This window comes from Talpa europaea, assembly GCF_964194135.1.
Source record: "Talpa europaea genome assembly, chromosome: 2".
Classification (NCBI taxonomy): Eukaryota; Metazoa; Chordata; class Mammalia; order Eulipotyphla; family Talpidae; genus Talpa; species Talpa europaea.
Genome location: NC_140068.1, coordinates 124,004,319 through 124,019,737, shown reverse-complemented (window position 1 = coordinate 124,019,737; position 15,419 = coordinate 124,004,319). Strand labels below are relative to the sequence as shown.

Genomic DNA, 15,419 nt, shown 5'->3' with positions numbered 1-15,419 from the left:
ACACCTAGGAGAGACTGAAAATGCAAACTCTGCACAATACCAGGTGCTGTCCAGGGTGTGAACAAAAGAAGCCTCATTACATTCATTTTTTAAATTTTTTTTTATTTATATAAGAGCTGGGGTACAGGCCCAAGTCGCGGGAGAGTGAGAAGGTTCACCAGAGACCTGATTCACCAGATCTGGTGAATCAGGATTCACCAGAGTGGGGAGCAGAACAGACAGACGGACTGAAAGCACTGCTGAGGGGAGCAGCGGGCGAGAGAGGAGATCTCTGCCCCGCCATGTGGGAGTCTTCCTGGCTGGCCGGGAATCGAACCTGCACTGCGGAGGCTGCGGACAGCTTCACAGCACTGCGTTCAACCCACTGTGCCACCGTGGAGGGCCCTCATCACATTCATTTTAAAAGATGCTTTAGGGGCTGAGAGACACATCAGAGCCCTGGGCACTATTGTTGCCTGGTTGAGAACAAAACAGAACCTGGTAAGAGATGACACCACAGGAGGGACAGATGAGGGTGACTCCCCCATGGAGTCCATTTACACTGTCCCCAGAGGCTCAGGGTCAAACCATTGATCTACACTTACCTGGAGCCTGAGGGTAGCTTCCTCCTTGTCTCCCTGTGGGTAGAAAAATCATGTGAGACCAGAGAGCAGTCAGGTCAGAAGCCGAAAGGAATCTTCTAATCCTGCACCACAGGGAAGTTTCCAGAACTGGGACTAAAGACCCAGGTCAGTACTGGTGAAAAAGAAGAAATGAGGCGAGGGGGGACTGGACCAAATGCTCTCTGGGCAACACACGTGTGTGGATGGCACTTCCCAAAAAACAGGTAGGGCAAGTTCTGCCTGGGACATGGAAGCCCCCAGTGGACAAGATCCCCCACTCCTTTCCCTACCTGAGAGTTTCTTCCTCCACATCACAGCTGCAGCCACCACAGCTCCAGGGAGCACAGCTCCAAGAAGAACCAGGCCAGCAATGATGCCCGCGGTGGGGATGGAGGACTGAGGAGGGGGCACTGGAAGGGAAGGAAGATCATACCCTGAGCCCCAGACCTTATCCTGACCCTCTGAAGGGCTCCAGAAGGGCTCCTGATGGCCCTGAGAACAGCCTCAGTGCCCACATCCTCCTCCTCACCCCATCTCAGGACTTGGGGCTCCAGCAGCCCCACATGCTGCACGTGGCACGTGTATCTCTGCTCCTCTCCAGAAGGCACCACCACAGCCGCCCACTTCTGGAAGGTTCCATCTCCCCCAGGCCTGGTGTCCACCAGCTCCATCTCCTGGGTCAGGTCCTCCCCATCTCGCTGCCAGGTCAGGGTGATGTCCGCAGGGTAGAAGCCCAGGGCCCAGCACTTCAGGGTGACCTCACCCTCAGAGGTGGGGTGGTGGGTCATGCGTGTCTTTGGGGGATCTGAGGTGGTAAATCAGAAAACTCACTTTATGTTTCCTCCATGGACACTGAAGAATCCTCATGAGACCATCCTCACAATGGACAAGACAACTAGTGTGGCAGGAAAAAGCATAAAATGTAAAAAACAGGTTAATCTGGGGAATCTGTGAGATTCTCCTATTCCTTAGAAAGTCCTAGAATGAGGATGAGAACCCAGGGTAGGATGAAGCAGAGGGAGGGGAACACAGACTTTTTATTCCTGACCTGGGTGGAAGGTGAATGACACAGAAAAGCAGGAATCACATAACTGAAAATGTTCTCAGACCAGAAACAAGACTGAGAGAGAAACTCGTGGTTCTCAAACAGGCCCCTGGTCAAAAGGACCCGGTGACGTGTGAGGTCAGGGACTGTCTGTCTTTCTCAGGAGAGACGGGATCCCTTCACTGTCCTTCAGGAGAAGCCGGAGTCTCTGGGAGTCTCTCTCGTGCAGAACATGAAACCCAGGGGAGCCCCCCTCTCGGCACTAGAGAGAGGACTCATTTCCCGCAGTGACTCCAGGCTGGGGGGCCCGGGAGCCTCCAGGCCCCTCTTACCCGTGCGCTGCAGAGTCTCCTTCCCGTACTCCAGGAATCTGCGCAGCCACTCCACGCACCTGACCCCCACATAGTTCCTGAAGTGCTCTGCCACACCCTGGGCCTCCCACTCTCGCCAGGTGATCTGAGCAGCCGTGTCTGCTGTGGTCCAGGAGCGCAGGTCCTCGTTCAGGGCGATGTAATCGGCACCGTCGTAGGCGAACTGGCTGTATCCGCGGAGGAGGAGCCCGTCGGGCCCCACATCGCAGCCAGACATCCTCTGGAAGGTGTGAGAGCCTGTCCCCGCCCGCGTCACCCTGAGATCACCCTGCCTGCACCCACCCTGAATAAACTAAACCGAATGAAACCGGGTGAAAGTCCCGCTGACTGTTCCCAGGGACCCGGGCAGGTTGTGGAGAAGCCTGGAGGGGGAGACCCTAAGCGAAGCCCCCCCCCCCCCCCCGTCCGTGGGGATGGGGGTGCTGACCTGGCCCGGACCCGCACCAGCTCACCGGTCTCACTCTGGTTGTAGAGGCTGCGCAGGGTGTCCAGTTGCGCTCGGAACCTCAGTGTGTTGTCCCTTTGGTGCTGCGTCTCCTCGTCCTGCTCCTCCTGCCCAATCTGCTCCATCCATGGCGCCCGCGTCTCCACACTCTGGCCCGGGGAGTCGCTGTCAAACCGCCCGAACTGCGTGTCGTCCACGTACCCCACGGCGATGAAGCGGGGCTGACCGGGACCAGGCCCGGACATCGCGGTGTAGAAAAGCCTCATGGAGTGGGGGCCTGGGGGCGGGAGGGGAGACCCGGGATATTCTTCTCCCCTTCGGGGGCTCGAGTCCCAGGGCGCGAGACAGAAAGTGGGTGAAAGATGAGCGAGAGTGAAAAGCGGCTGCGGGACGAAAATGGCCGGGACTCGGGGGGCCAGAGGAGGCTGGGGTCTCGGGGGGGACGGAAAGGGGCCAGGACGGGGCGGGCCGACGTTGGGGGACAACTAGGGCGTCGGCGAGGTCGCGCCTTTCCCATGCCCGCCCGCGCCCTCGCTCCCGCCTCTGGGAGCGCCCTGTCCCCTCCCAACCGGCACTCACCCGCCCGGGTCTCCCTCGGGGCCGCGGCCACCGCGAGCAGGAGCAGGAGGGCTGCGCCCCCCATCCCCCAGGACGCGCCTCCACCCGGGCTGGGGAGACGGAGTCCCGGCGGGCGGGCGAGGGCTTTGGAACGGGAGCCGCGGGGCTGCTGATTGGCTGCTCTGGAGACCTCCAGGCAATGGGGAGTGAGCCCCGGGGTGAGTCACCAGTATCCAGGAAGGAGGACCCGACAAGAGCTGTGAGAAGTGAAACTGGGGAAGTGAGGAAGCCCCGACAGTCACCTTCCAGCCCCAGACAGCGCCCTGGGGACTGAGACCTTGAGAGCCACACCCCGAGACCCCTCCTCTCCTGCACCTTCTCCCGAGTCACACCGTCTCCCGAGTCCAGGCCCAGGAACTGGGTCAGCGATTCTCAAACCTTTTTCTTTCAGGGTGTCTCTACAGTCTCACAAATTATTAAGGATCCCATGTATAATTTTTATGTGGGCTATACCGTTAAATATTTACTTTACTAGAATAAAGGCGCTTTAAGATGGAATTACTTCTTTACTTTAGAATATTAATAACCAATGTATGCTAACAAAGCATTTTTAAGAAAATAACTAAGTTTTACCTTAGCAAATGCCAAAATAGTGAAAGGCAAATGGTGTCTAAGTGATGTTATAAAAATAGTTTTGACCTCCTGGATCCCGGAAAAGGTTCTCGGTGACCTCAAGGATTCCACAGACCGACTCTGGAAATGCTTTTCTCAGTGAACCAGGGAGAGTCTCCCAAGTGTCCTCTGCCAGCATCCATCTCTTTGGTTTGGATTTCCTATTTCCAAAGTTTTTCTTAGAGTTTTGCCCCTGTACTCCCTGGAAGAGAACTAATTTCAGAGATGATGAGAGAGAGTCTTCAGTCTGAGAAGGGAGTTGGAGAGACAGGTGCTTCCCTTTGGAACTGGGACAGTTTATGAGTCCGAGGCGCCAGACCCACTGATAATCTTCTTTGATTTTGTTTTTCACCTGCTTAGTATGTATTTCCATCCAGGGACCTCACCTCCTCTTTAAGAGAGATAATATTGGCCCCTTGACTTTACATGTGTTTAATGCATCTGACTTGATGCTCCCAAAGCATGAAGAGCTGTGCTGTCAAACAGAATGTTCTGGAAGAAAAAAATGTTCTATATATGTACTGACCAATATGGTGCCTCTAACTATTGAACACTTGACATGTGGCTCATGAGCTGAGATGTTGCATATTTAACTATGTATCATTTAAAATTAAAAAGCCATATGTGGCTAGTAACTACCATATTGACAGTACATATCTACAATGTTCTTAACTTTCAGTATCTGCCCCCCAATACTTTGTTGTATAATAAAATAGTATAATAAAATATAATGTATAATAAAATTATCTTCTTGTGGAAATCATGAATTTTTCTACATGGGGTTTAAGTATATCCTTAAAATATGGCATGTCCAAATAGTTTAATTAACATGTATTTTAACAACAGAGAGAGAGAGGTGCAATCCCAAATCTGAATACAAACTCTGTCAAATCCCTGAATGACCACTAAACTGTGCTGAGGTGTGGGACACTCAAGAGAAACTGCTGGAAAACCAGAAAGAACTTAGAGGGTGTTCTACCCTTGAGTGACAGACTCATCCTGGTGCAATCTGTGATTCTGCACGTATGACTCATGACTTCCCCGATCCACACAAGCTCAGAGAACCAGAAGAAAAATCTTACTGACTTGAGGAATCAAACATCAGATTTCGTGGCAGTCTTTGGGTATTTGAATACACCAGGGATAAGATAACCAACAAGTGAGTGAATGCCAACATCTGGGTAGACACTGTCCAAAACCTTGGTTGACCATTGAATCGCATGGAGACAAAAAACCTGGGTTGACCATTGAATCACATGGAGACAAGTCAAACCCTTCAAGACCTAGGATGAAAATGCAGCAAGTAGAGACTGAAGCAACAGAGCAGGAGCCCAGCTGTGCACACTGCAGGGGCAGATTTCGCCTGGTTCAGGCAAATGTCCAACTTCAGTGGGCAAGAAAAGGAATCCCCAGAAAAATAAGAGTCCAGATGTGTTAAATCTTATATCTTTCACGTATTTAGATTTAAGCCTGTTTTCTTCATGGTGCTTCTTTGAATAAAGCCTGACTATTCTCTACAAGGTATCGGCATAATTTTCTTTCTTTGACAAAAAGGATATAAATATTTAGTGGCCAGATGATAGACAGTAGAAGTTTTTCAAATCTTCACAGGTTTTTTTTATATACTCAAGAGGTCAAGACCAATTCCCCTCCTGTGAGTCCCCGGACTTGCTGGCTCCCTGCTCATGGAGGAGGCTGGGGTGCCTTTGCTACTTCACAGTGAGTGAGGCTCAAAAGGCTCCACGATCTCCTGCTTGATCTCTCCTGCTCCTCTCTGGGGAAGACATTTGCTGTGCTGCGTGGGCACTCAGATAAGGATATGCTCACATGGTGAGGAACTGAAGCTTTTTCTAGCAGCCACATGGATGAATCTTTATGAAGATCCTTCCATGTCCATCAAGCCTTTTCTTCGGCCTGACATCGTGATTGCAGCCCCGTGAGACCCCGAGCTGGAACCACCACTGGGGTACAGGCCAGAGGTGTGGAGGGTGAGAGGATTCACCAGAGACAGAGTGGGGAACAGAACAGGGAGACTGACTGAAATACACTGCTGAGGGCAGCAGTGGGCAAGACAGGAGAGGTCTGCTGTGCCATGTGGGTAGTTTCCTGGCCGGGGATCAAACTTGTGCTGCAGAGGCTGTGGAGAGCTTCATAGGTTGTATCTTAAACCCTTGCACAACCAGGGAGGCCCATAAATAAATAAAATCTTAAACAACAAAAGAAGTCTTGGAAAAAGAAGTTATGAGTGTGGAAGACCTGGGCTTGGGTCCTAGGTCTGTGTCATGCTAAATATGGGAATGTTTCCACTCTTACCTGTAAAATGGGACTAATAGAGTCTTGGTTGTCTGCCTCACACAGGTGATAAGAGGATTATGCTTAAACTTACAGTAATGTAGAAGTGAACTATATATTGCTTACAAGAAATGAAGTTTCAATATAAAGACACATTGAAAATAAATTTATGGAAAAAAGATAATCTATGATGATAGACATCATAAGGAGATTGGAGTGGTTCTATTAAAATCAGCCATAAAAGATTTCAAAATAGAATTCATTGGCAGATATAGAGAACTCCCTCATGGTGATAAAATCTAACAGAGTGAGAAACTTCAGAGTACAGATAGAAAGGAGACACGGTTGCCTGGCTGGGGTATGGAAAGAGGATCAAATATAAAGGTGCAGCTATTGCCAAGAGCTAAGACATGGAAACAACCTAAATGCCCAAAACCAGATGTCTGCATCAAGAAGATGTGCTATATATACACGAGGGAATACTACTCGGCAATCAAAAAAGATAAAGATGCCATTTGCAGTAACACAGATGGAGCTGGAAGGGATTATGCTCAGTGAAATATAAGTCAGAAGGAAAAGGAAAAATACTGGATGGTTTTACTTAGAGGAGGAACATAGGAAACCATACAAGGGATGGGTGAAAAAAGACAAAACTAGCAGCAAACGATACATTGGAGACATTCATCTGGGGAGGGAAGAGCAGCAGAGTCTGTGGTGATGTTCCTGGGTGTCCTGGTGGAGGCACTTTCTTGGGGACAACACCTGAGAGGAGAAATCAAACATTGTATAAAATTGAAGAACAATGTAAAAATACATAAATAAATTTCAAAAAAATATATAAAGGAGCAGGAGACATTTTGGGATGAGGGGGCTGTGCAGTCTGTGTTCTATGGTAGTTCCAGGATTATATTTATTTAGAATATTCATTTATCTGTCTATTTATTCTATTATTTATATTTACCTAACTGTCCATCTAAAATTGGTAAATTTTATTTCATGTAAAGATCTTAAGAAATAAAAGCAGGGAGAAAGAAGACAAAGTTAATACACTAGAGTGAATTAAAAACAGAGAATTCATTGCTAGGAGTTCTGTCCCAAGGAATGTTAACGGATTTCTTCCAGGCCTCGGGAATGACAGTAGATAATAACTCACACATTACAGCAGTAACTAGCAACAGAGACATGCAGAGTACTTTTTTTGAGGCTTGTCTTAACATATTGAACAGATATGATTGCTTACATTTTTTGTTTTATACTTTTATTTGGCTTGTGTTTATTTTGGTTTAACATATATATTACATGAATAACATCACGGTGGTTAAATAGAACTATATTGCTGTAAATTTCCTATATGTTATGGGATGTAGTTCCATTAAGTAGATATTGAAAAATGAAAGATAAAGTATTTACAACAATAAAAAGTACTGAAATAAATATATTTAAAGCACATGAAGAATTAATTTCACAGAAAAATATTTCCTTAAATCAAATAAAGGTAGAAAATGATAAAATGGAATGAAAAAGTTGTGAGACAATGAAAAAATAAACATCAAAACGACAGACAAATCTAACCATATCAAAAACCGGATGGTCTCACTCATAGCAGGAATTTAGAAAATCTAAATAAGGGACCAGGAAAAAGACTACTTATAATAAAGTAAAAATCAAAACCAACAAGCAACTATAAACCAGAGACACACTGTGGGGCGGGGGCGTGAGGAGAGGAGGGATTAGGGTCAAAAAAAGGGGGGCAGGAATTGTACGGGGAATATAACCAAGATGAAAATGCATACATTGTGCAAAAATGAAAATGAAAAATGATGTAAAAAATAGATAAAATAAAATAAAAATAAAAATAAAGAAATTAGGCACTGCCGGCGCCATGAGATGTGGCCCCCTGAGCGCCCAGCTTAGTGGCCTTAGAGGCTTGCTTGGGTCAGGCAGAGTCCAGACCCCGCCAGGAGGGCGCGCGCGATGCGGCTGGGCTCAGGGACCTTCGCCGCTGGCCTCGTAGTGATTGTGGTGCTGGGGTCGCGCTGTTCCTTTGGGGTTTCTCCACGGCCCCAAGTTTGTTCTGCTCCTAGAACTGAGCACCTAACAGAGCCCCCAGTGCCCGAACCCGCAGCCGGTGCAGCTTCCGACTGAACCAAGCTCCCACCACCCGTCCTCAGTAAAGTTGTTATTATACTAAAAAAAAAAAAAAAAAAAAATTAACTAAATCCCAATGAAAGCCTGTGATTCTCTGGCACATATTAAAAAAAACTAGAAACAACAAATGTTGGCGAATATGTGGAGATAAAGGAACTCTCCTGCACTGCTGGTGGGAGTGCAAACTGGTCCAGCCACTATGGAGAGCTGTGTGGAGATTTCTGGACCTACTAAACATAGAGCTTCCATATGGTCCAGCAATTCCACTCCTAGGTATTTACCCAAAGTACACAGAAACATTAATTCCAAAGGGCACCTGCACCCCTATGTTTATAGCAGCACCATTTACAATAGCTAAGCTTTGGCAACAACCCAAATGCCCAAAATAGATGACTGGATCAAGAAGATGTGGTACATATACACCATGGAATATTACTCAGCATTCAAAAAAGATAAACTCATGCCATTTGCAGCAACTTGGATGGAGCTGGAAGGGATCATGCTCAGCAAAATAAGCCAGAAAGAAAAAGAAAAATACCAGATGGTCTCACTCATAGCAGGAATCTAGAAAACCTAAATAAGGGACCAGGAAAAAGAATAATTGCAATAAAGTAAAAATCAAAATCAGGGCCTCCCCGGTGGCGCAGTGGTTGAGCGCTGGGTTGCCAAGCTGCTTGCAGCCTCTGCAGTGCCAGTTGGATCCCCGGCTGCTCCCCAGCCACCGCACAAGGATCCCACATGGCAGCGCAGACCTCTCCTGCCGCCCGCTGCTCCCCTCAGCAGTGTACTTCGGTCCTTCTGCCTGTTCTGTTCCCTGCTCTGGCTCCGGTTAATTCTTTCACCCTCCCGCTCTTCTGACTGTACCCAGTGCTTGTATAAATAAATAAATAAATCTTTAACAACAACAACAAAAAAAATCAAAATCAACAAGCAACTATAGACCAGAGACACACTACAGTGGGGGGCGGGGGGAGGAGAAGGGGGATTAGGGTCAGAATAAGGGGGGTGGGAATTGTATGGGGAATACAACCAAAAAGAAAATGCATACATTATACAAAAATGAAAAATGATGTAAGAATTATATAAAATGTTTTAAAAAGCCTGTGATTATCAGATTGGACAATATCAAGGAGATTTGTATTCTATGTGTGTTAGAAAGACTTTCTATACAAACAAATATAGGTTAAAACTGAAAGGGTGAAAGGATACGCCAAGGAAATAGAAAGCAGAACCACAAACCTTTACTGTCATTGCAGGAGGCGGCAGGAGCAAGGCCTGAGGGACCCAGACAGCAGGTCCCTGCCTCTCTGTCCAGGAGGGAGGGGGAGAGCAGAATGTGGGGGCCACAGTGGATCTGGGGAAGGACTCTGGGTGCTGGAGGAAGGGGGTGGTGTGGTCACTACCTCTGAAGAGATGGGAGCCTGTTCCCTACATGAATTGTAAATCAATGTTACTGCAATTTGAAAAACAGCCCTCAGCAAAGGGACAGGGAGTGGAAGAGAAAAATATCTACTTTGGTAATTTCGATGGGAAATTATTCCCCTAAATCACACACAGTACTGTAAATCAGTGTTACTTCAATTAAAAAAAAAATTAAAATAAGCCTCAGGAAAGGAACGGGGAGCTGAAGGGAAAAGCATCTGCTTTGCGGTCTCCAGGGTGTGGTCATCGAGGGGCTGCAGAGAGAGGCTGTGGGGAGAGAAGATGGCGCCTCAGACACGGGGCAGCTCCAGAGCCGCCTCTCCTCTCCCCCACTCCCCCCACCTCGGCCTGGTGCCAGGGCTGCTCACAGGGCATCTCACCCCCTCCCCCAGTGATGCTCAGCCCCAGCTCACCCTCTCAGCCTGAGTCACACGCACACCCAGCCTCTCCCCTGGCTGCCAGACTAGGACAGCGCCGCAGCGCCCCCGTGTGGCCACGGGGCTGAGGACAAGGGGAGAGAACCCTGTGATCTCCCAGGTTCTCCTCGAGCTCCCACAAGGACAGGGCTGTGCACAGGGTGGGGAGCAGCATACAGCTTCTGGTTCTCAGTCTGACCTGTTTCCTAATACACGCTGACGTGATGAAGGTCTCCTGTCTCACCCGCTGCTCCCCTCAGTAGTGTATTTCATCAGTCACCTGTTCTGTTCCCCGCTCTGTCTCTGGTGAATCCTCTCACCCTCCCGCACATCTGTCCTGCGCACTGGTTCTTGTATGCATGAATAAATAAATCTTTAAAAAAATAGGGTCTAGAAGTACCTGAGCTGTAGTGTCATCACTGATCCATACAAGGTGTTTAGCCTTAATAAGATCCTTAACGGATCACTGGAGGAGGGGGGAGGTTAAGGCAATACACTAAAAACGCTTTCTTAAGGGACACATTGGAGAGTGTTATCTGATTCTTAATAAAGGCCCAGCTAAACCTGGATTCCAGTGTCTAGGATGCAAGGGCCGAGCTCCAGGTTGTGTTTGTGTCCTGTGATGAGTCCCTGTCTCATTCACCCGCAGGTGCTCTCCAGTCTATTACCCTCTTTTCTCTCTGTTTTATGGCTTATTGCTCTCCAACATTTTCTACTTGTTCCACCAGTTCACTCGTGTATTGTCCATGTTTTCACTGTCATTTGAGATCCTTGAAGGTAGGATAATTCTCCCATGAACACATTTCCTCAAATGTAGTGCATGGCTAGAAATATTTGCTGAAGTAATGAAGAAATGTACTGGCCTCTCTCTCATTACCTCTCCATTCACATCCTATTCCACCATCAGTTCCCCCCTGTATCTTTTGATTCTTCTATCTCTGTCCCTTCCCCAGACCTCATCACTTCCCTTAGGCTCTTGACCCAGACTAACAACTTCTCCTAGATGATCCTGTAGGGGAGGGTTTTAGACCCTTCCTTCCATCTGGAGAACATTAGGTTGAAACAATCCAACCTCAAAAGAAATCACTGAAAATAGTCAACCTTTCACAGGCTAACACTGCTAAATATACAGCTCATGCATTATTATGCCCATAGTTGCTCCTTCTCGTCAAAAATGGACTTCTGACCAGGGAATGAGGATGAGGTAGGAGGAGAAAACTCCTTCCTGCCACATTATCCAACAAGCATTACTGGTGATATGTTGGAACGCACCAGTGTTGGAAGCCAGAGGAGGAAGGTAAATCTCAGTGGAGGCATTACCATGTCTAAGCGAAGAATTTATCCCTGATGAAGTGTTGATCAAAACTGGATTTAGACTAAATATTTATATAGCCTCATTACTTCCAAACACCTTACTAAGAGATTTCTCTTCCATTATCTCTTGTAATCCTCCAAAGAGCCCTTTAATTTACTACCATTGGTCACTGGTCTTATCATCAGAGCTAGATTACTAAGACCACTGGAACAGGAACCAGGTCTTTTGTTCTCTTAATTCTTTTCGCTTGATATTTTGTCCAAACATCACAGCACAAAACACAATACTGGGAGGAACAGCCAACACTGGTTGATTGATTAGTTCCTCTAGTCAGCGATTTTCCTCCCCTCTGAAAATACTCTCCTCCTTTAGCTTTTCTATCTTTAACAGTTATATGCATAGCCTACTTCTTGCCCTTAACTTTGGGTTCTTCCTTCCCTCTGTGAGAAATGCCTCTTCCTTCGTTCTTTGCAGACATCACCTATTTGAAAACAATATAACTTGGTGGCTGGGTGGCGGACTTGTAAGAACAAGATCCACAAAATAGCCATGTGACATTGGGCACATTAACACTTTGTGTCTGTTTCCCTACAGTGAAATGGTACTAAAAATAAATAATTCTAGAATTGTTGTAAGAGTTCTTGTAAAGAGTTGAAATAGAAAGAGTTGATTATCATAGAGTTAAAACCTAATTAAAGACAAAGCACAACATCTCAAACGTAAAGTCAAACTGCAGAGAATATTTGGGAGAGAAGAAAATAAGTTCTCACCAAATGATAGCTGGTAGGGTACTTGGATTGTAGGCAAAAGAAATTGCATTTGACTGGTTGAAACCCCCAAGCCCACACCAAATGTTATTTACTAGCGTTCTAACTGGCTCAGAGGTAACCAGTCAACATTCGGAAGGATGGCCATACAGGGATCTCAAGTGTTGAAATTCATTTAAGATATCCTGGGGGATGCACTGGGATGATTTTGATCCAACTGTCTTCCATTCTGATCTTTGTCTAGAAAATCTGGGTTATGTCTTTTCTTTGAAGAAGAAGAAGGAGTGGAAAAGTACATGATTAACAGTCACCAAAGATCATGTAGAATGGGGCAGGGGTTGAAATCTCTACTGCTATGGAAATAAATTACCACACAGCCAGTGGCTTAAAATAACACAAATTTGTTATTTTATTGTTCTGGAGATCAGAAGTTCAAAATTAACCTCAGTGGACCAAATTCAAGACCTTGGTAGTCCAGTGTCCCTGCCATCTGCTCTGAGAATTTTATAGAACATATGGTAATCACAGCAGGATTATTCCCTCATCTTTGTCATATAAAGTAACCTGATCCATGGGACAATAACCCACCTTAGGCACAAGTCCTGCCCATATGCAAAGGAAGAGGATTATATACACCCTTTGTGCGTCTAAAAATGAACCCTTTAGTAAGTAGAATGGGTGTAGACTGTTACACAGATTGTAGTACAACCTAGGAGGTGTAGGCACAAAGGTGTGTATGTGAATTTAAGAGCAATTATGTGTAAAAGTGTCGAAGGAAGGAGGAGAGAAAATGGGGTTCAGAAAGGAGATGATTTCTGAACTGAGTTTTAATAGACAAGAATTCATCTCTAATGGGAGCTACACATGTCAACCTAAGAGAAGCCAAATTCAGATTTCTGAGATTAAGACTAATGCTTTACTCTAGACCACAGATGAATTCCCAAAAATGCCAGAAATTAAGTCCAGGCAGAAATAATCATTTAATCAGTCAGTCAGGCCACCTTGCCTTGCTTTGTGATTTAAAGGGGCTTAGAGAATACATCTGGATCCCCTTTCAAAAGCTTATTGAATCTTGAAATTCTTGTTATCTTAGGATTACTAGTGATTTTCAGGATCTTTTTGCTAAAAAATGCCATAAAAGAGCAGGCATGTGTGGTGTTGCTGGGAGGAAAAGTAGTCATACTATTGTCTAGATGGCACAGTAGTTGAATTCAATAATCAGCCAGTTGCCCTGGGCTTACTAATTTCTTTTTAATCTTACATTGCAATGAAGAATTGCAGAGTGGTGTGAATTGTGAGAAGGAAAAAGGGGGAGAGGACTATTAAGTCAAACATAAAATAGAAAGGGAGCAAGTAAAAGCAGTGCATGCAGTTCCAGCTGGCTAGCAGCGATTCATCACTGCTCCATTTGCTATTAGAATTGTGGAGGATTGGAGGGTAATGGAATGTCCCCAGACATTCCTTTTCCAATGGTTCTAGGGTTGGTTGAATCCAGTGTTCACCTAGTCTGAACACTTTTCAGTATTCAAAAGTTTTTTTTTTTTTTTTGTATTTGTAATTTTTTTATCCAGCTAGTATATTAACATTTTTTAAAATCAGGTTTTGTAGAGGAATTCTCAAGTAGACATGAATTCTCATGTCTCAAGTAGTGTACTAGACATATACCAAAACCACTATTCATTCTTTATCTGACATTCGTTTTCATTCTAGCATTCAACTAGCCTAGAGTTAATCCAACAATGAAAAACAGCAGCCTGTCTTGTGCTCTCCCCTGACCGTTTTCAGTATTTTGGATATATTCTATGCTACCTACAAATAGTGTATTCATGTCACTCTTGCTTTGTGAGCTTATTTGAGAAATATTTCCTGACACCAGTAGCTTTTTACACTAATTGTACTTCCTCTCTTGATTAATTTTGCAAAGTTAAATGATATCCCCCTTTTATTTAGTGTTGGATTATCTGTACAATAGTACCTCTTCACTTTCTCTCTTGCCTTAAAAGGACTTAACAGGAATGTTGACAGGTGAAAATAGTTACATAGAATATTAACAGATGGGTCACAAAAAAAGGTGTTTCATGCATAAATGAGTTTAAGAAATTCTGGGTAAATAAGTAGTTGTTTATAATGGAGAATATCAGAAGCTCTGATGTGCAAATATGTGCTGTAAAGCTTCAAAAGAGCATGTGATATGCAACATTTTCCAAACTTCTGATAATAGAAACTTTTTCACAGCACATCCAGTGATATCTGGTTTTTTTTTGTTTTGTTTTGTTTTGTTTTTTAACACAAGCACTGGGTACAGTCAGAAGCGGGGGAGAGTGAGAGAATTCACCAGAGACAGAGTGGGGAACAAAACAGGCAGAGTGATGAAATGCACTGCTGAGGGGAGTGGCATGTGCGGCAGGAGAGTTCTGAGCACCATGTGGGACCATGGCCAATGGCCAGGGATCCAACTGGTGCTGCAGAGGCTGCAGGCAGCTTCACAGCCCAGTGCTTAACTGCTGCTCCACAGGGGAGGCCCATCCAGTGATATCTTAAGGAAATGCTTATAAAAAGGTCCGGGAGGCAATCTCCTCTATTTGATGTGATGGAAGGAACACAAAGTTGCCTTTTAGTGAAACAGTACTGATCTGCTAGGGCCTTGAGAACCGGATACCTGCAGGTGCTATACTGAGTGCTAGCTGTGCTAACAGTACCTCAATTTTACAAAGAGAGAGGCTGAGGCATAGAAATGGCAAATAGTTTGTACAGTGTCCCACTACATTAAGTGGCAGTCATGATTCAAATCGAGGACTCAGGTTTAGAAATCCCCAGGACACTCTTCTGTCTCCCCCAATGACAACTAAACTGCCTAAAAGGAAAGCAGTGCAAAAGGACTGTTTAAAGACCCAGGCACTTTAATTAGAGTCTCTCATTTTCTGTAATCATCATGCTGACTTTTACCTCTATAGAGCAACTTTTACTACATTTATTATCTCCTTGAGTCTCACCCAACCCTGTCAGTGGACCCAGAAGGATACAAAAGTTTGAATGTGCTGGCTAACTCAACATCACTCATCAAGGACTAAAATAGTCAGGGGTTTACCTTATTACTACCTCTATTCTAGTGAGAAGAGTGTCCAAATTTAACAAATAAAAATACAGGACTCTACGATAAAACAAATTAAAAATAAGAATAAAAATCTTTGAATAGTCTAAATTATCAGGTTAGATTAACTCTAGGCTACTTGAATGCTAGAACGAAAAAATATGTCAGATAAAGAATGAATAGTGTTTTTAGTATATGTCTAGTACACTACTTGAGACATGCTTATAGTAAGATTTCATCTGCACTGTTGATCTAAAATTTCTATATGCACTTTA

At 45.3% G+C, this 15,419-nt stretch overlaps 2 protein-coding genes across 2 annotated transcripts in view; one reads left to right on the top strand and one right to left on the bottom strand.

Moving 5' to 3' along the window:
• Positions 1 to 536: 536 nt before the first annotated feature.
• Positions 537 to 5,614, bottom strand: LOC311188306 (patr class I histocompatibility antigen, A-126 alpha chain-like; the record flags this gene model as incomplete). Its single annotated transcript, XM_084259431.1, has 6 exons — positions 537 to 617; positions 813 to 1,012; positions 1,132 to 1,407; positions 1,980 to 2,255; positions 2,471 to 2,740; positions 5,596 to 5,614. The coding sequence occupies 6 exons, from the start codon at positions 5,612 to 5,614 to the stop codon at positions 537 to 539; spliced, it is 1,122 nt and encodes a 373-aa protein (XP_084115557.1).
• Positions 5,615 to 7,959: 2,345 nt separating this feature from the next.
• The window catches only part of LOC311188305 (patr class I histocompatibility antigen, A-126 alpha chain-like), a gene marked incomplete at its 5' end in the record, with an annotated part of 162,461 nt that continues 155,001 nt past the window's right edge, over positions 7,960 to 15,419 (top strand). The window contains one exon of the mRNA XM_084259430.1: positions 7,960 to 8,052. Within this exon, the coding sequence (XP_084115556.1) occupies positions 7,960 to 8,052 (93 nt within the window). The remainder of the gene's footprint in view (positions 8,053 to 15,419) is intronic.